Source organism: Pholis gunnellus (genome assembly GCF_910591455.1).
Source record: "Pholis gunnellus genome assembly, chromosome: 1".
Lineage (NCBI taxonomy): Eukaryota > Metazoa > Chordata > Actinopteri > Perciformes > Pholidae > Pholis > Pholis gunnellus.
Genome location: NC_136528.1, coordinates 9,329,400 through 9,351,229, shown reverse-complemented (window position 1 = coordinate 9,351,229; position 21,830 = coordinate 9,329,400). Strand labels below are relative to the sequence as shown.

Sequence of the window (21,830 nt, the reverse complement as noted above, 5' to 3'; positions counted from 1 at the left end):
TAACCTCCAATTTGCCTGTTCTCATTACTCAAAAGACAACTATTGCCTTGCAATCTCCGTGTTTATGTTCTTCCATTCACTATGATAGTGGAGATGAAGGTGATGCAGTGTTTCTTCAGCTTCCTTAACATCTTGTCTTCACTATTAAGGATCTTCAATGGAATTGGAAACTTGTGAGATGCAATGGAAAGCTCCAAAAAGCTGGAAAATGGTAACGTTTAAGTTTGTATTGTGCCATTGTGGAATGGAAATATTTGATGTTGAGGGCATTTTGTTTTAATTTAACGATATTTGTCACCAAAAGAAATATCATTGGTGCTTTCAAATGGAGATTAGCCCTCTTCACCTCTGCCACTTAATCCACAAGTAATCAGTGTTTCCTAAACTGCTTCCAGACCTGAACTTTTGAGCAGCTCATATCATTTACAGTACAGTACACATGAAACTCACCTATTAAAATAAATAGTTGCAAAATAGGCCTAATTTTCTGAAATCAGTACTATTCTGTCCATTAAATGTAAAGCTACAGCAACAAGATAGTTAGCTTAGCCAACGGCGACTGTGGGTAAGCGGATAGCAGGGCCAACCTTCAATCAGAGGATCGGCGGTTCGAGCTCCGGCTCCACTAGTCCCATGTCGATGTGTCCTTGAGCAAGACACTTAACCCCAAAATTGCTCCCGTAGCTGTGCCTACAGTGTGATAGAACCATAATTTGTAAGTCGCTTTGGATAAAAGCATCTGCTAAATGACTGTGATGTAGCTTAGCATAAAGACTAGGAGCAGGGGGAAACAGCTAGCCTGGGTCTGTCCAAAGGTAAACCAGCTTCTTAAACCATTCCTGTTAACACCGAAAAGAGCCCCTTTGGTGTGAACAGAAGAATATGTTTGTATGATCTGGGAGAAAACAGCCAAACTGTCAAAAAGAGTCAAAGAATACCAACTAATTCATAGCTCAGGTAAAAGCACGTATGACCACCACAGAAACCTTCATTTAATACAAATACTTTATTGACCATGTGTGTATGGCACACTTTTTGATGTAATCGCTAAATCATGAGAACATAAACCAGGTTCGTCTTATTTTTACAGTTTATATTTGCAAAATGACACAGAGAAACTGTAATGCATATATAGAAGCAAAAGTGCATATTCTTGTTCCTTTTTAGTTTTGTCCATATACACATTACACTATACATAAATAATTGCATCGTAAAAATGACTCAAGTATTTACATGTATAATATATTTTATATAATATATAAATTTTATATTAAATCTAGGTAGATTACAATTAGGATACCGGGTCAGGAAACCTCATATGAGTCTGCATGTCCGTGTGCTATCTGTGGTTGTTGAGTAGCACCTCCAGCCAGCACGGACAGGAGGTGATGAACTGTCTTGAGTAGCAGGGGCCCCAACCTTTAGCAAAACTGATGCGAACACTGTGGGGGTCCCAGGGCCCCTCCTGGCACTCAGGCTTCACGCCGTGCTCCGCCATCCAGCTGGAACGCTCATAATCAAACACCTTGAGGGAGAAGCCCGGCATCACCCTCTTGACACTCAGCCCCCGGGCCCTGGGTGGGTCCAGAGTGGGTGAGTGGACAAACACCGGATGCTGGCTGCGGTTGTACAGCCACACTCCGTCCGGCTCCCGGCTCAGCACGATGCCGTAGCCGATTTTACTGCGTATCTGTTGCACTCCACTGCTGCTGCTGCTGCCGTTCCCTCGACTTCCATGGCCGGGGTGTCCGTGAATACCCGATGTGCCGTGGCTGCCCGGGTCGTCGCGCCGGCTGTGGTAGGCGTTGGCGTGGAGCTGGCCCAGGCAGAGGCCCGTGCCCTGAGGTAGGTCATAGAAGATGTTGAGCGAGGGCTCGTAGGCCGGGTAAAGGCGACCCACGCGCGTGCGCTGCTCCCAGTAGGCAACACTGCACCAGTGAGAGCGATGTCCGCCGGAAGTCGAGGAGCCGATGGAGGTACCAGTGTCTGAGGGGAAGAAGAGAGGTGGAGGAATTAATATTTGGGTCACAATGATCCGCCGGTGACTCAAAGATGAAACAATACATGCACACGGGTATTGGATTCATTATATTTCCATGTGGATCAAACCCACTTCAGTTATGCTCTGTAGGGAAGCATCCACACTCACTATGTTTCTTCCCTCATGTATTCATGTTTTTCCTTTAATTTGTCACTTGTGAATATTTGGAGAAGGTGGCTAAAACTGTCAACACTGAACAGCCCACTTCCTCCTCATCACCTCCTTCCATAACCCTCCTTCAGGTCCCGAGTTAAAGAGGAGCAGCAGCGAGGGGAGAGGTGGGGGTCGGGGGTGGGCGGGGGGGCTGGAAAGCATTCAGCTCTCTGTCAACCTAGCACAACCCTGTGAACCCTTGACCCACCAGCCTTCATGCTATCAGCTCACATTAACTCCCACACAGAGTGATGCCATTATTTTGCTCCAGAGACTCTATTGACACAGAGGATTTAAAGACCCATGTGCCTGTGGCCCCATTCCTTTCATATTCCCGCGAGCGCCCCCTCTTCATCCACCAGGGGCCAGGATGGCTGCGGCCCTTCTCCCATTAACAAGCGGCTTTTGGGTGAAACCAGGACCGAGATTAGGCTAGGTGTGTTATGTTTGCACAGCAGCCATTTTTGTTTCAGGGGTAGGGGAAGAGGCTGTGGTGGTACGGGGAGCAGGGAGGAGGAGGAGGAGGAGATGTGTGTGAGTGTTTGTACAATACAAGCACACACTCACACACACACACACAAACACACACACTAGATGATGAGATAGGGCCTCACACATGCACATGTACACACACAAATTGCGCCTTCTGATCCAAACAGTATGACTATAACACACACACACACACACACACACACACACACACGCACGCACACATGCACACAAACACACAAAATTGCACTTCTCATCTGAGGCCCACGTGTGTCATTAGTGAATTCCAGGCTGGCAACTCCTGCGGTCTGGAGTTTTTACAGCTCTCCAATAAGAGAGCAGGCTGCTCAGCTAGCAGAATCTCTCTCTTTCTCTCACTCTATCTCTTTCTGACTCTCTCTCTCTCTCTCTCTCTCTCTCTCTCTCTCTCTCTCACACTCACACACACACACACACACACACACACACACACACACACAAACACAAGTACACACTTTTACAAGCCATGCTCTTCCCTGTAATAAGGCAACACAAACATGTCTGGGGAAACACAGGGAGACTTTACAAGCTCACGATCAAATTAATTCCCTAAAGAAGACATAAAACAAACTGGGACTTTTTAGGGTTTTTTAGACATAGTACACTTTAATTTCCATCATATAATGAATGATGCTGCAGAAAGTATCGTATTAAATCCTTGCTTTTAAGTTTCTAATGAAACCTACAGTTGTTGGGATTCAGTTTTTATGTACCCGATATCTGGAAGAAACTCCCATAACTCCTGTTTAACCTGTTTTATTCACTTATTTTATATAACTCCTATTTATATGTCTTTTTATATTGTCTTGAGTTTCTTTTATATCTGGTCTTATTTTATGTATCATGTAAAGCACTTTGAATTTCCTTGTTGTTGAAAGGTGCTTTTCTATATACTGCCTTGCCAAAAAAATGTTCTGTACTTTATGTTCATGCTTTTCGGTTACTTTGCCAATGTGACTATTTGTTTATAACTTTCGTACATATTGTATTGCATTTGTGTTTGATTTCAATTACTGAGTTACAAGTATCACTGTCGACTTACTTTAAGTTTTATTTTTCTGTCATGTGTATCTGTCCGTATCTACATCCTCATAGCATTCAGGGATAAAGAAACATTCCAGAAAGTCTAAAAATGAGCAGAAAACTTGCAAATATGAACAAGAGCAGGTTATTACATTAAGCATTGGCACCACCGTCTGCTGAGGATTGACTGATGTGTTGTGAAGTCAAAACCAATTAATCATGATATCCAGCGGTGTTTGACGGAGCGAGTGGTACAGCATGTCATGTTTAATGTTTCTGGCACAGTCCTTAGTGTCATCACGCTCAGCCTGGCTATCATCCAACTAAAGGTATAATGAGCTTGTGTGAGAATGTCGAGGGAGAGCAGGGAGGGAAGGAGAAGGAGAAGGAGGAAGGGGCGGGTGGGCAACCGAACTTCTTCAATGGAATTTTAAAAGACGGGTTCAGATTGGAGGTTATCAGTATGTTTATGTTCGAGCGGAGGAAGTCGAAAAACCGCTTGTCAGAGTGTGACTGTGTGAGTGTGCGTGCCTACATCTGTATGCGAGGGCTGGCAGCAATTACAGCGTCCTGCAAGCATTTACGTCAACCACCATTTAACAGCTCTGTTTACCAATTAGATAAGTAGCCTTTGTTATTTCATTTCAAAATCACTGTCTCTTAGTGCCAATCTCATGGAAACACCCCGGTGCACTTCGTAGTTGTTTTTGTCCGAAGTCTGAACAAAGGTGGGAAGAGAGGTGGAATATAAAACAAATGGCTCGCTGTAATGAAATCACAATAGTTTTTTAGTGATAAAAAACAGGGGCAATCAAAGTTCAGGGGTCAGACAGACAGTTTCCCCACAGACTGTCAAACCTGGACTTAAAACAATGGCAGTAACACTCATCTTTCCTCTTTCTTTCCCTCCTCTTGAATAGATATTAAAAGAATAGTTAGACGTTTTGGGAAATACCCTTATTTGCTTTCTTGCTGAGGCTTAGATCAGAAGATTGATATCACACTCATGCTTGGTAAATGTAGCCGGAGGAAAAAGATGGTTATCTTAGCTCAAGTTGCATTTCCTCATACAACCGGCTGTGTGATATCTTAAGAAAAGTTATTCCTCACTTTACATGCAGTCTCCTTCGAAATGTCCAGCGCACGGTTCAATTTATACTTCCTAGTTCACAACTAAATGGATTACATACAAATTGATTTCTTGGAATATACACCAATTACAGTTTATTACTTTTTGTAAGTAGAGCTACAAAGTGAATGAGAACAGCCTGCTTAAAAATCAGCTTGGTACAATCCAAAGCTTTATATCACATTTGTTTATTTTGCACAGAAAAAAAGTATAGAAACAATTTGTGGGTTTGTGTGGGGTTATGTACCAGATTATTTGTTGGTGTGGAGTCTCCGCTCAATGCCTGACAACCTCTCTGTGACGACAACACTCAAGGAAGTCATTTACCCTAACCCCACGCATCTTAAACTGTCATCTTTACACTTTTTTAATTGTTATTTTTGTATGAATTAACAAACAAGGTACAACATTATAACAAATGTTCTTTGGAGGTGCTGGTAGATGTATTTTAGTAATGGATAGAGGCTGTTTACCCCGTTTCCAATGTTGATGCTAAGCTAAGCTAGCTTCATTTGTAACGGACACACACATTAAAGTAGGATCAACCTTCTCATCTAATTGTCAGCTAGCAAATGAAAAAGTGTATTTCCCAAAATGTTAAACGACTGTATATATCTTCCTCTCTCCCTCCAGTCGTAGCAGTGGAAGCTTCCTCCTGCTAACCTTAACCTGCACAGAGATGAAAAAAAAGCTGGGGGGGGAAAAAAGGGGGAAGTAGAGGAGTAAAAAAAAAGAAAGAAAAGAGAGAGAGAGACTGGGTGAAAGAGGGAGCGGGAAAATGAGAGGGAAAGAGAGAGAGAGAGAACCTGCCAAGCATAACCAGCATCCACGGAAAAAATGAAGAGAACGAAAGAGACTGTGAGAAAGAGAGGGAGGGAGGGAGACCCCCGTCTTTCATCCAGTGCCAAGGATTAGATTCCCCTCCAGTTATTAGACTCTTCCACTGTGCTGAAAGAAGTGGGTGGGTTGGGCAGAGGGAGGGGGAGGAGGTGAGGGAGGGCGTGGGGGGGGGGGGACAGAGGGCAGGATAGAATTCAGCTACTGACCATTGTCGGCCGCCTCTAAGATGCTTTGTTTTGATTCCTAAAAATTTCCCCCAAAAGCTCTAAAAAAAAGAAATAGAAATGAAAGAAAATAAGGGGGGGGGGGGGGGGGGGAGAAAACACCCCTCCCTGGCTACAAATGGTAGGTTCTGTGTTGTTTGAGACAACTATCATTACAGGGAAACTTCAATCCAGCAAGCCACATTTAAGCTGGCGTCTCGACTATCTCTGCCATCAGAGGGCTGCGTTATCGCCAGACATGGGCTTTACAATCCAACACAACTGGGCTCTCGCTCACAAACACAAACACACACACATTCTTGCACACACACACACACTCTTTCCTTCTCCCTCTCTTTCCATTGTAAAGTGAATCTTGTGATGCAGTCTGCTGCAGTGTGCCGCTCGACATCTTTCTCTTGCGTCCAAGAAACACATTTCTCTAACACCAATCCATTATTTTATGCGGACAAACGACCACATTCCTTGAACCTGCAGGTCAACGGGGCCACAGGAAAGTAACTGTGCGTCCCTGTAAAATTCCTAGGAAGACGTGTTTGGAGGTAGTTTAGAACGCTCCTCCAAGAGGAAGAGAGAAAGTAACCAGTTTCCTGCATTTCTGGTGCTACTTCAAAGTGCCAGACAACTTAAGCCAAGGAATGTCTCAGGTTTTGCATCCATCATTGCATCCTGGAAAAACTCACGTCTTGTATCATCCACCATAGTTTGTGTTGTCATTGAGGAGATGAAAACCCTGGAAATCCAAACTGTTTTCACTTCAGTTTCATGATTACAGTTGAAGAAATGATCCTAACTCTGACGCTCGTGAGACTCATCATGAAGGCTGACCACTTTGGAAATAAAAGGTGGTTTCAGATGATTTGAAGTATAGATTATATACTGAATTGATTATGCACCATTGTTGACATTTGTTCCTCTGTTGCTTAGTGAAAAATGACATTTGACTTTGGCAGAGCTTTCACAGTTGAGTGGTTAAGATGGATACATGTAACGGCTAGTAACCTTCGTCGGATGTCAGCACCCCTTTTTCTCTATATACTGTTGGTGTTGCTGTATTAAATAAAGACAAAAAATATGGAATTGTTCCAATCCAACATGTGCTTTTGTTCAGACTTTACATTGGCAAGTTCATAAATGTGTTAGCATGCACAAGTATCTTTCGACTTGGTTCAATTTTAACAAACGTATTAAATACTGTACAGGTTTCTGCAAAATGACGTATCACTTCACATCCAATCACTCAACCTCCTCTTGTAGAACGTGCACACGGACACTTTTACATCGCTCTTGTTTAGCTGTTGCTCAGATTTGGTTTCTGTGGCTCCAGCACATGATATCAGCGCACACTGTAGAACAACACAACGCATAGTTGTAGCGCTGTAAAATGTTCCTTATCCACAATAAAGATCCACAATAAATAAGCAGTAAGAGAGAAACTGAACAATCAACGTACTGTAGAGATTGTCCACTTTATCCCATTCGACAGTGAGCTACCTCACCTGTACAAAAAGAATGATCCGAGTGAATCTGAGCAAACAGAACTAACTGTCAATGTGTGTTATTCTAAATCGGCCCTGATCAGAGTTTTACTTCCTTGACGCAAGTTTCGTTTCAGCGCAACATTAGCATCACTTTGAAGTGCAACTTAACCAGCTAAGCCGGAGGACGGTGAGAATGAATCCTAAATGATACTTCTACAGAACATCAAGGTGTCACAGCAGACGCAGCGTTTAGTGATTTATTGTTGTTTGCTCCAGGGTTAATTGTTTGCTCTGCATTCCTGCTATTCCTGACATAATCTTGTTCATTCATACACAGAGGTGAAAACAAACACATCAAAGTCAATGTTTGCGCTGGAAATGGCTTCGCTGGATGAGGATCAGCTTATCTGTTTTTGATAAGGAGGTGGTGTGTGTATAGCCCGCGTAGTACATGTGGTTACATCTTTCGACAGTTACCTACAGACGCACCAGAGACACACATGCGGGTATCGTAACCCTGCAACAGAGACATAAATCAGGCTCGACTAAAACACTTCATGGGGGAAGATGGTATGTTATAGCTCTCAGAATGGCTGGATTATAGGTTTACACAAACAAACAACTTATTAAAAGATGATTTTAATCTGAATAGAGACACAAAAGGAGACGCAGAGAAGCAGAGCTCTGCAGCTGACAGGCCTCCCCTCCCAACACATTCCTGGACAGGCCCTCTTCCTCAACACTTCCTCCCCCCGCTCAGCCAGTCACCGGGGTCAAGTTGACAAGTCTCTCATTGAGCCTCACGGGGTCCCACTATATGGCCTTCACTCCTCACAACATAATTACACACATTTATTGCTGGGATAGATCCATTTGTTCCTCTATGAAGAAGGTATTATGAAATTCCTCTGAATAAAACGCCAGTGTGGAGCGCACTTATATACAAAAAATAACTGTGGACTGAAAATACAATGCACAATCACTATACATAACTCACACAGTGGGGGGTGGGGGATGTGGGGGGGGGGGGGGGGGGGGTGACACGGGGAATGTGTGACCTGCAATGATTTAGTCGAGTTACCTTCGAAAATGTGTTGGATAACAACACATTTTACATGAGGACATTTGCCACATTTTTCGTAAATGAAATCTGCAACCTGACATACATACCATCTCATTGAGTGGCCAAACGGTATCTTATTTACACATCCAGAAAATACGGAGCAACATTAGCACTATCTTATTAGCACATCTCCGGAGGAAATATCTAGCTCTTTAGCTACGTTTATTAGCTAGTTGCTAACTTTGTCGGTCTGTCATTTAGTGCAGGTAGCGTGCAGACAGTTCATTAGATCTTTTTGTTTAAAGTAGCTACCTGGCCCAGCTGGAAACAAATACTATGAGAGCGAACCAAAAAAGAGTAAAGTTGCGGGCAGCAAAACCAAAACGATGAGCTGACAGACGCTGGAGAGCTGAGAGGAACTGGTGAGCCGGATGATCTGTGGGTCACATGACACATGGTCATTTGATCCACTGTCAAGAAATATTGACTAGTGCAGCTTCACCCATGAAATTGTGCATTCTCATTTTAACACTCATATGTCAACACTTTGGACAGATTTTATGCGTTTAGAGACCTCTCACGACGATTGCCGTTTTGTTCACGTGGCATTTAAACAATCTATCTTCAGCAAGAGCACTTAGCAAATCTAACATGGGAGTTAACTGAGAAACACGTTAGCCTTCCAGTTTCGAGGAATTGAGAGCAAAATAAGCGGCAATTAACATATTTTTAAGTGATTAAGTTAAATGTAAGTTGTGCATGAAATACAAGAGTGTTTATGTCTTGCACATATGTATGCTATATAAATGTACGTATATGGCCTTACACTCCTTATCAAAGTCTGATACTGAAGCTTAAATACAGTAGGCTACTGTGTGTGTTTGTCAGTGTAGTTTCCAATATCATGGGTGAATGCACAGCACAAACACACACACACACACACACACACAATTGTTCTTACTAACAACAGGCAGCTACATTGCCTGAAAAAACCCTGAAAATGTCGCTTCGGTCTTAACTCTGCGTTAAACTCAGAACTCACAGCACAGGCGACAGTTTCCTACATTTCACAGAGTCAGAGAGCCTGTCGACATCTGCAAAGAATCTTTAGGTTCAGCAGCATGGCAGGATTCCATTAAAAGCCAAATTGCGGGTTGGCAAAAACTCTAAGGGAACAACGGAAAGCCACAGCCAGTCCTGTAATTTAAACCTTATTTTAAATTGTGATGGCTTGACAACATGGACTGAAAGAGAGGCGGCGAGCATAAGAGTCGCAGAGACCCAGAGTAAGAGAGCAAAAATGTGTGTACAACAAACCGTAGAGGCTGCGAAGGCAGAAGTAGAATTAACACTAAGACAAAGAGAAGTAAAAGTGGGCTGAAACACGAGAGAGAAAAGAAGGGAACAACATTATTGTGATTCGGGACAATATACGACTGTTTGTCCTTGATAATCAGGATTGTTTCTGATGTGTAACACTTCCTAAATCCATGAACTTGGAGAGGTCAAGGGTCATTGTCACTCACAATAAGGTGGTTTAAAGTATAAATGTCTGAAACAAGCTTCTGTAAATGTCAACAAAGATACATAAAGCAGTGTTGCATCTACCAAGAGGAAACGGAAGAAAAGCCGAGATCAAACACGAAATCCCTTAAAGTAAAATGTAGAAAAATGGGAAACTTAATAAAAACATTTGTGCTTTCGCGTCTTTCTTTTAGTTCTGTGTTGGGCGAACCGCGATGCTATTGGATATCCATTCCTGCCCTCAACCTCAGATACCCTTTTAGAGGTGTGCATGTTGACTGTTTCTGTGTATCCATGCAACAACATGTTTTATATGTATCTTCGCTGACAGACATTGCAGCAATAAAGCCTGGGAGGTGACGCGGCTCCATCAGCTCAGAGTTTTACAGCTTATTTGTACGTGTGATGATTACAAACGAGAAAGACGGGAACTGAACTGACAACACTGAATTCTTTATTCTTCTGGGATCAGAGATGTTTAGTCGTTTTATGAAATGTAGAAGTTTCTTTATTGAGCCAATATGTTCATCTCACCTCTACCATTCTTAATTACCTTCAAATATCCCTTCTATCTTTGTTTCTGATTTTAGTTTGTAACATTAGGTGATGTAATCATTTTCTGGTTCGTAAAAAACAAACCATGATGCTTAAGGCAATATGGTTTATTTTGCAAAATCAGTAATCTAAAGTTACTCTACTGTTACTCAGATTTTTCAGATAATAACAAACTCTGTCTCCAAGAAATTATGTTTATTTATCACTAAATTATTTTTCCAATCCGCTACATGTATTTACCACTGGAGTCAGCAGTCGCGGTGGACGACGGACGCACAAAGAGCAGGACTTTGACACCAGAAACGGGTTTTTGAATCCTGAGTCCCGTCTGTGGTTAAGTTAAGGCAACAAAAGCACTTTGGTTAAGGTCAAGGAAAGATCGTGGCCTCTGTTAAATGTCGATAATCATGTTGTGATTCGTGATTTAAATCACTGCAGACTTATTTTTGCAGGAAGCCAGACCACAATCTTTCCTTAAAAACGGTTGCCAGTTCACCCATAACATGTTTAATAATGAGGTAGTCACTATGAACGGATATTGTATCGCAAGAGTAGATTTTATGGGGGGAAACAAATCAAATACTTTGTCAGTAAACATTTCACTGTTACATTCAGCAGCAACAATTCCTCATAATTTGCTGTGGCACATTAGATGCATATAAACTTAATTTCTAGGAGACAGGGTTTAATTAACAGTGTTAACCTCCTGGCAGTCTAAAAGCCTAAAATGTGCCAAAACATTTAAAAAACCAACTAAAAGGACTTCAGAAAAAACATAAAAGAGCTCTGGGCGAGTTGTGCGCCGCGTCCTCAGCTGCGTACCCAGCTTGTATGGTGAAAAAGAGCCGTGATGGAAAATACTTGAGGAAATGGCAAACGGTTAATGGGCCAGCACTTGATGTTGAATTCCATAGTCTAATGTGTCTCAGTCAGGCATAAGAGCAAGTGTTGTACGCATGCCAGCAAACAGACTGGAGGTTCAGGTCACTGAGAGGACCCGTCCCGACTCAGACGGATAGCAGCATAATGTGGGTGTTCACTTTTTTATCTTCGCACTATTCTTAAACCTCAAGACACTGAGACCATATTGAAAGGAATTCTGCGAAGGCATCTCATTAAATATTCATGCGTCTGGGAGTCAAATCTTTACTTGAGAGCCTCAGCAGATGATTTACAAAACCGTGTCCAACTGTGTCAACCTGGACTGACCTGGAAAGCTTCACACTTTCTGAACTGAGCTCACTAAAACAGCACGGTGCAGTCGGACTCTTAAACCTGTCTCCCAAGCTTCCAAGAATGTCGGCTCAGCTCCGTGATTCTTAAGTATTAACGGCGATATGTTCAAACATGTATCAGGTGTCACTCTCCGGAGTCGGAGCCCCTCATCCCCCCTCCCACCTTCTTTCACTCCGAGACCCTACTCCCCCTCACCTTCCCAATTTCCCAACATTCCTGGGCCGTGCCCCATCAGTCAAAGGGCCAATTCATGGGGTTAATGCTGCAGTGAGTGCAGACAGGGCTTTGAGACAGGATGTTTGGCTGATACCTTGCTCTGCTTAAGCAAACAAGCCACCAAAATATGATTACTGAGGGCAGAGAGGGAGCAGTCTTCTTGTCTTACTTCAGTGCATCCAGGCCATACTAATGTCCACTAAGTATCATTGCTTTACTTGCTTCCACATGTTCAAAAGCCAGAGTCTAATGACGACAAGGTGGACAAATGTTTGAGGAGTGCAATGATGTCATATGATGCAATAGCTGACAAGGACATCGCTATCTCTTTGGGCATCGTCCTTCGAGATTCTCTCCCTCTTCAAATATAAAATGGTAGCTTAACTCAGACACGTACACATTTTTTCCAAAACATTTCGAAGAGTTTTTCATGCCTTTGGGGGCAATTGTTATGACCTGAAACGTCTGCATTTACATGAAAAATATGAATAAGAACGCGCATAGGACAGCATAACGTCACGTGACGTAACTGATCTGCACATTTAAGAATTGTTTGACAATTTTTTCTCAGTCGATCTTAGCTGAACCACATACACTCTATCGTACAGGCATTTTTGGGGCAAATGTCCATGACTTTTCCAAAACCCTTCAGGGTTTATTTATTCTTCCCCAAACTTCTCTACGCCTGGAAACTGCTACTTTCATTACTTTTCCAGTTATTCATGACCGTACGAGTTTCACTTCAGTCTCACGTTCATGTTAGCTGATTTCTGTTTGTTTTGTCCAGCAAGTCACGCATCATTACCGCCAACGTGAGCCGACCTACAACAACCTGTACAGCTGCGGCGGCGATGTGGCGGTGATTCAGATGTGTGGAGCTTCTTCTGGTAGCCATAATCACAAAGTACATTTGAGGCTGACAGGAACTCATTTTGGAGACTCTTTAAGTTAAGTTTTGATCTGTTGGTCACCAAATTCCATTATCAAATTCAAATCACCAAACAAGTACTTTGTGTATCGTCATATAAAGAAAGTAGGGCGGCAGTAGAAAATAGTTGAAATCGTCCAAATAAAATGTATTTAGAAAAAAGGTTATACTTCAATTATGAAGGTAGAAAAGCAGAACTTTGCCTCCCTTCCAGCTAATCGCGTGATTGGTGAATGTGTGTTTATACGTGTGTGTGTGTGTGTTTGTCCTGGAGAACCCCTATGTGAGTTCTCTGAGACGATCTTATCACTGAGTCAGACAGAAATTCCTCCCTTTCTCCCTCCTGTCTCACTCTCTCACACGCACACAGACGTAAACACACACACACACACGTACACACACACAGAGACACTGACAATAAGCAGCTGAATGACACGTTTTGTTAGGAGTCACAGAGCGACAGTCCAAGTAGATATACTAAACTTCCAGTAGATTTATCCCTTTTCAAAGCCTTGCCGTTTGCTGCGGTTTAAAGGGAACGTTAACTGATCGAATGATAAAAGAGGCCAGGGCAAAGGTATGTATGGACCACACCCTGCTGCTGCCTTTTTTCCCCTTAAAGCTAGGGTAGCTTTAAAAGGAATTAAAAAAATAGATGCTAAAGTGCCGGAGCACATGTTCATTGTTTGCATTTGTTCTAAAGAAAACATCACAGGCTTTAGATGATCACCTGCACAAAAAAGATTCATTCACACTCTTGAAAGATCTAAGAAACATCAAGGTTTTCTCTTTTTAAAGCTACAGACAATTCTTTGATACAAGCTTCATGTTCGGCTTATGTCCTGCTCATTTTACCAGCCGTAACTCAAAAGAGGAGCCTTATAACCTGACAAAAGCTACATGCGGAATTCCTGGCTACCTCTGTTTAGTCTCTTTCCTACTCCAGCTCTTGGCCTGAGCTCCGGTTCTCGGCTCCAGCGTTCTGGTGTGGGGGGCAGGGGATCAGAGACCACACACACACACAGACACACACACACACACACACACACACACACACACACACACACACACACACACACACACACACACACACAGAATTACCCAAACACACAACATCTTTTAAGAAAACTGATCTATTTCCACTCATTTCAGCAGGCAGACAATAGAAACCTTAAAATCACAACCTAAAACTTGACTCTTGTTTGACTTGTGACCTTGACTGAACAGACTTTGGATTCTTTTTTAACATAACTTCCAACAAATCGGAGTAAATCCACTTAAAAATACCTTAAGAATGAACCACATTTGTTTCAACTCAAAAGTGCATAATGGCGAATACAAGCAAGGACAGAAATAGCGTGATTATTTGTGTTAAAAAAATGTGGATTATTTTTCTCAACCCCAACAGAAACACTCTAAACGGGGCCGTATAGCAACAAACTCTGGGTATCTAATTAGCTCATGTTTATGAATGTAATTGGACACCTTTGAGGCTAAAATGTAATAAGAGGTTTATTCCTGAGAGTGTGGAAAAGGCTTTAAAACAGCATTTAGACTCATTTTTGGAAATAAATGCTGAGAAAATCTAATCCAAGTAATTAAAGCGTCTTCTTTTTTCATTTCTGTTGAGGTGGGCATTGGGAGGACCCCAGTATTTCTACGGCCCCGCGCCTAAACATGGAAAACATACATAACAACTCAATAAATTATTTCAACTTCAAACATAAACTTCAAGAATAAGTTTCTGGTCACCATCAAACCAAAGAAAAGTACCACTGGGGTGCAGCTGATTCTTCAGACAGCTCCGTGATGCTGCGACTACACTACACAGGCTTCATAGGTGCCCGTTCACCTTTCAACACCGTCCACAAGTGAGCCCAGGGAGGCTTGATCGAGTGGGTTTGTGGGTTTCTTCTAACGCTACAAGGACCTCTCCACCCGACCCCAGCATGTAAACAAATAAAGCTCCAGTTTCATCATCTAGAGGGGGCTGTTTCCTGTCCAAATGCAGGCCCTCAGCCCCCACCCCTCTCTCTTTCCACATATACACGCACACAAAACTCTACACCTCCGCCTCATCAGAGCTGCTCGGCTCCCCCGCCCCCAAAATGCCAGCCTCTTTCCACTGCTCAATTGCCAAGAGGAATGGAGGGATTTGAGGGAAGAAAGAGGGAAAGAGGGGGATGGGTGGTTTGAGAGGCAAAAGGGGATTGGGAGTATGCACGGGGATCTTATTGCAGCTTCATCCCAGTGAAATATTTTGCCGTGGAGAAAGCGAAGAGAGAGAGAGAGAGAGAGAGAGAGAGAGAGAGAGAGAGAGAGAGAGAGAGACGGGGAACGAGAGACAGAAAGGCAACACTGCTGTGGCATCTAGATAGTGAGAGACCCCAGACCCCCACCGAGCCCCCCATGCCTCTCTGACAATAGAAGCTTTATGCGCTGGAGTTTTTACTTGTCTTAACGGCCTTTGAAAATAGGGAGGAAAGCACAACTTAATAACACAACAGTAAATGTGATTTACTCTTCTACGCTAGCGTTCAGAGAGGATGCACGCTACGTGTGTTTGCAGGCATGTGTGTGTGAGCCTGTAAGTGCAAATCCAAAAGTATTTCCATTCGGTTTGTGGTGAGAAGTCAGACTTCTTCGGCGAATACAAATCAACGCCATACCCTGCTGAAACCAACATCTGCCCGGTGACAATGTTCATGCACCTCTGCAGCATAGTGATGCAAGTTACTCACCTGTGTAGTCTCTTGGCGTAGTGTGAGGCGGATTGGGGGAGAGGGGGGGCACAGTTTCAGTGTAAGACAGAGTTGAGTCTGGTGGTTGTAGAAGAAGCACAAACAAACAGTAGAAGAGTGAGCATTTTTGGTGGTCAGTTAATTGAACATGTATTGATTCATTAATTCAGTCATTTATTTTAACATTCTCTGGTTACAGCTTCTTAAATGTGAGGAGTTGCTGTTTTATGTGATTATAAATATTTGGGGGTTTGGACTATTGATAGAAAAATATTATTTGAAAGCCACCTTCCACGCCTTTGAATTACATGATGTTTTGTAATGAATGCATAATGAAAATATGAATTGGTTGCAGCCCAGATAAGTCTCTCAAACTACAGAGCAGACTGTCTGTCTGCACAAACACAGCCTCCCTATTATAAACTCTAGATGCCAGGCTCTTCAAAAGGGGAGATGAGCACAGATAAGACTTAACTAACACTGTGTCGCTTTCAACACAAGCAGCTTTTCAAAGATAATCTGTGTTTCCAGTCTAAAAATATGATGGTGACGACACCCTCTGTGTCATTTACTGGTTTGCAATGTGGTGGCCGTTTTTTCAAACTCACCCAGTGGCTTGTGTTCATCTGAACGGGACAGAGAGTATGGGGGAGGAGGTGAATCTGGAAATACAACAAAAGTTAAGGTTAAGTTTGAAGGCTGTATGGTCTTATTGCTAAATAATCAGCTGAGGAAGAAAAGTACTGAGCTTCAAGGCTTGTACGTCAGCGTCATAAACTGTGAATTATGTGAAATGCTTACAATTTACTATATCATGAACTTTGTTTTCTGTTCCAAACTCTACCAATAAATCCTACACAATAAAAGGCTTATAATCCTCAATCAAAAATGTTAATTATATAATGCACAATAAATGAACTTCATCTTCTCATTAAAATCACATTACATACAAAGCCTTTTCTATTCGGGTGGAGCACTAAACCCACCTGTTTCTATGGCTAATGATAATGTATAGACTACCTAAACATGGTGGCTCTGCACATGTTGTTTTTCATGAGGTAATATGTTCACTGTTTAGATTTGTAGGCTACCATGCATCAACAGACCATCTTTCCTTATACCTAAGGAGCTATTTGCGCTGAGCGCATGATTGCAACACTGTAATTATATTTAGTCTTTCTTTTGAACTCCTAATACGTATCATTCCACATATCCAATCTGAACCTGCAAGTATTTCATCCTACTGTTTCTGTTTTTAAGGGAACTGTATTTGATTCTCAAAGTGTTCAGTTTGATCCTCTGCTTTTATGAAATCTTCATAAAGTTGTCAGTTAAGTTGTTTTCATTGACACGGACTCACACAGGGGCCTTCTTCTGTGTGAAAGCAGTACAGTAAACTATAAGCAACTGCTGCTGAAGAGAGTCCCTTCTGTCCAAAGTGGACATGGGTTTGTGGCTGCGGCCCCTTTAAGAGCAGAGCCAGTAATTGCCGGAGTCCTCAGTCAGTCAGATACCCAGCGAGTCAGTCTGGCGCCAGCACTATGCAAACTGTATATTATCGGCACTCCTTCACCTAAATAACAAGAGGACGACCTCCTTGCAAGAGAAAAAAAGAGCCTAAGTGCAACTTGAGAGCGACCTTCAATTTGATGATGTGGGAAGCAAAGTTTTGCGCACATTTAAATAAATGTGTAATGTGTTTGGAATGTGGAGTGGAAATCAAAGCAATGGTTGACCAAAGTAGAAGCCAGAGTTATGAAAATGTAATAAAACTGCAGGGCAGGCAGTGACACACGAGAAGAGAATAAGTGATATTTACTGTCTGGGATGTCAGTGTTGCACTGTGTGCTTTGATATATTATTGCAAATGTAAGATGGCTCCATCAGCAACAACAGGGGGACTTAATGGGTGTTATTTTCTCGTGATTGTGACGTTGTTCAACACTTAAATCAACAATAACTATATTCTTCTTTGGGTTCAACACTGTGACCGAGTGGAAGTTCTTATTAATTTCATGCTGGGCCATGAATATTTATGGCACAAGGGCAGAATGTCAGAATGATATTATTATCTCTCGTTGTAACTCGTACATTTGATCATTTGCAAGTTGAAAGGTCTTTTCTGAGGGGACCGGTCTCCTCTAGATCGAGTCAGGCCCCTCTGATGTACCCCCAACATGTTGATGTCCTTACCTGGCCCACATAAGCGGCTGTAGTGGTAGGGGTTGCAGCACACCTTTGCGCCGTCCACTGCGCCGAAAGTCTGGCAGTGGCTCAGCGTTTTGAGCCGGGCTGAGAGCGGCAGGTCGCTCCAGCGGTACACCTTAGACACGAGACACTGTGGAGAGACGTGATGAGCCCCGAGCCGTAGCTCGGTGCTGGGCACCATGACGCACTCGCTGGGGATCCCTCCTTTGGTCTCCACAGCCTTCACCAAGGTATCCAGAGATGTCTCCTTGAGTCTTTTCAAAAAAGCATGAGCAGTGCTCGCGAGTTCCTCCTCCAGTCCCGCATGCCTCGGTGCACACTGACAAGCGCCCCCTCCGTCTTTTCTCGGGGCCCAATAAGGGCTCCGGGGTCTGAGATCCCATTCCCCAAACAAACAACACGTCACCGTCCTACTGTCGCCCTCCTGTCCCCGCCGGGAGCCTCTGTGCTCCGGGACGCACATGGCGCCCCGGTCATCGTCAGGCTGCTCCTCTTCCTCCCTCTCGGCGCTCTCCGTCAGGTCTCCAGCCTCCCCCGTGAGTCCCGGAGCCGGGTCAGTGTGTGTCACCGACCGCTGCTCGTGTCTGCGGAGCTTTCCTGAGTGTCTGCCACACGGACCGTTCCGTCCTCCCTCACCTCGTCTGCTTCCATCCCGCCCGTCGCTCTCCGTGACCAGACGGCTTCTCCAGAGTCGCCGTACAAGACCTGAGCGTTTCGACTTGAACATACGACAACCTAGACAGTTTTGGATGTGTCCTGTCGGTCCCGTCCGGGTCTCGGGAGATGCCACATCGATTTACGCTCGTCGCGCAGGACCGGGGGTTTGTGCACGGTGCGCACAGCATGCGCAGCCGGTGGTCACCGTTTTCTGGCTCTCCCGCAGCATCAGAAAGTAATTTCAATCATGCGTTGCGTTAAACATCACTAAACGTCTGCAGAAGATGGCTCCACACAGCCACTGCGCGGTGACCTGCTGTCGCCAACTCAATTAAGCCACAACTTGTGCCAGCCCTCGCACAAAGCCTTCAACTTCCCAACACTCCGGAGATCCCGCACACAATCCACAAACCATAGTTAGACCTCTCCAGGAGCAGTATCAGTTTACATGAACAAAAAAGAAGCATCAGAAACATTAATCCAAAAGTTTTCCAGAGTTTCTCCTTGGACTTCGTGAACCACTTGAACCGTAAAAACCCTTCCTTCACCTCGAAATAAATCCTCACAACACTGAAGTCCCGATGATTTCTGTCGCTGTGGTTGGAAGCAATAATCCCGCTGCAGAGTCCCGGGGTAAAGCAGAGATAGTCGGGGACTCCAGTGCCAAACTCCGGGACGGATTCCGTGCTGAGAAGTTGTTTTAAAGAGAGCTGGAATTACTCCACTCTCCACTCCCCTGCAAGTCCCTTTCGGACGCACACACACAAACACACACACAGGCACACGCACACACGCTGCTGCACACACCAGAGTCAAGCCAAATAATAAAAGCACGTTTATTCGACTGTGATTTTCAAAACAAAAGCATTAACGGTGAACATAGTCTGCACGTTTTTTGAAGAAAAATGAATAACAACAATTACAAGAACGAATACTGAGTATTTTTTCTTGTGTGATCCAAAAGCCTATATCAACATACATATTCTAAAATAGACAGGCTTATGGCTCGCATACTACTTGTTTATAGCAGCTGTTATCTGTTTGTTGTGCACTTTTATTTTATATTCTTTTATATTCTATTGTACATTTTAAATATGTTTATATTTCTTGCACTGTGTTGATTGTTTAATTGTATTGTTTAATGTTATGTACCAACCGCCATGAAAAATTCCTCGCATGTGCAACATACATAAATAAATAATGTAATGCAATGCAATAATCGGTTTCTGATTCTGATTCTGATTCTGATATGAAACCGCAAACCAAAGTGAAGTTACTTTGAAAGGAGCTGAGTCTATCTTTATTCATAACATTTCTAATTGTTTACATTTCAATGTCCTGGAAAGTTTAATGGAGAGACATGTTAAAGGGAATTTAGGGTTTTAGGTAACTATTTGTTTAAATATGATTTATTTTATTGACCTAGCATAGGAAACTTTTTTCATCATATAGGAATTTGTCGACATGTTTCTGTACATGTCGAAAAATCTATTCATAATAGAGTTAGGGTTACAATTTGAAGTTAATGCTTTTATTTTGAAACCCAAATCACTGAGGTTGCTTTCCTTGTAATTCTGCCTGTATTGACTCTCTCTCTCTCTCTCTCTCTCTCTCTCTCTCTCTCTCTCTCTCTCTCTCTCTCTCTCTCTCTCTCTCTCTCTCGCTGTCTCTCTCGGGGCCCCAGAGGAAAGCTCTGGAGCCATTGGTTGATTCCCGCCATCATGTGCCAGTCTAGACACTTTGGCGGCTGGGAGCCGCACTGATTGTTGCGCAAACACGGCTGGTTTCAAGTTTCTTAACTCTTAACTCTTAAAGACGCAACCTCCTGCTCTGCTCAAACTGGAAACGTTCTGCAGCGTGGAGATCACAACTATCATGAGTAAACAAATGGATGATGGTATAGATTAAAAAACTGTTTAAAAATAAAAAAAATAATAACACCATGGGATTATTAATTATTCTGGACTGTATAGGATTGATAGATGATGAGATCCATGTATCATTACTGTAATTTAATTGTATTGCCTTTATATCATATATATATTATATTATTACAATATTAAATAGCCTATAAAATAATTGTAAAAAATACAATCTTCCTCTGATATGTAATGGAGTAGAAGTAGAAGCAGATGTAGGTATAAACATTGAACAGCGATATACAATGAAGTAGCATTCAATGAAAATACTCAACTCAAGGGCCTTAAAAGGTTGACACTATTTAACTCTGTGAAGTACTCAATTTTACTTCACAATATTTAAAGGGAAAATGTGATACATGATGTTTAAGTTACTAGCTCCTTTGCAGAGTTTAAGCTTTTATATAAACACATTGAGTATTTAGATCATGAAGTATTTAAAATAAGTTAATACCTCAATAAAAATACCTTTTACATGTATTCATCACAATGACAACTTTACATTTTTTGTTCTTAAACACGTTTTAATGCAAATACACATTTAAAGGTACATTACAATATTACAATGATATTTGAGTCATAATAAAGGAGTTTAAGATCATTCAGTAAAAGAGTCAGAAAACATAAATAAAAGTATATTGTTTGGGCGAACGTACTGTGCACATCGTCTTACAGAGGCTGTGGCTCTGACCACAGAGTCGGGGGTACGATCCCCAGCTCCTCCTGACATATCGAAGTGTGCTTGGGCAAGGCACTGCAATGCTCCAATTGTAATGCTTTCGTTAGCTCAGAATGAGCCCTTCATATCCACATAGGGAGTGGGTCAGTGAATTGCAAATCCTGCTATGGTGAAGGCATGACACTGCCCTACTCTGCCTGTGATTGGCTAGTACTCGATACTTGGTTGGTTGGATTGGTTAGGGTTTATGCATTAGGGGTGAGATTGGTTAGGGTAAGAATATTAGGGTAAGCACTATAGTAAGATTCGTAATATTGTTACGGAGGCCGCCATGTTGCACCGTAGAGTCTCCCGACATGCTTGTTCAACTATGGTAACACGAGTAAAGTAGCGTTATCATCGTAAGATGGCCTCTGAGCGAGGCGAATGGCGTCACCACGGTTTTGCACTCAGCGGCTCACGCTACTGGTTGCAGTCTTTGAGAGAGAGGGTTGAGTGGAGAGGTATTCAGTTGGTTGCAATCTGCAACCACACCACTAGATGCCACTAAATCCTACACACTGTGCCTTTAAGCGACAAACCCTAAAATAGGGACACAATAGTGACCGTACACACAGTTTAGTAGAGGGACCAAACATTACTAGCAAAGAGCACAGGGCGTACGGGGGTAAACAGGGGGTAGTCA

At 42.9% G+C, this 21,830-nt stretch overlaps 1 protein-coding gene across 1 annotated transcript; it reads right to left on the bottom strand.

Annotated features, from left to right (window-relative positions):
• Positions 1–1,062: 1,062 nt before the first annotated feature.
• On the bottom strand, positions 1,063–19,247 carry LOC306697813 (mothers against decapentaplegic homolog 6-like). The gene is made up of 4 exons (XM_079161873.1): positions 17,876–19,247; positions 16,291–16,344; positions 15,683–15,760; positions 1,063–1,986 (listed from the first exon to the last, which is right to left on the bottom strand). The coding sequence occupies exons 1-4, from the start codon at positions 18,615–18,617 to the stop codon at positions 1,340–1,342; spliced, it is 1,521 nt and encodes a 506-aa protein (XP_079017999.1). The 5' UTR covers positions 18,618–19,247; the 3' UTR covers positions 1,063–1,339.
• Positions 19,248–21,830: the final 2,583 nt, after the last annotated feature.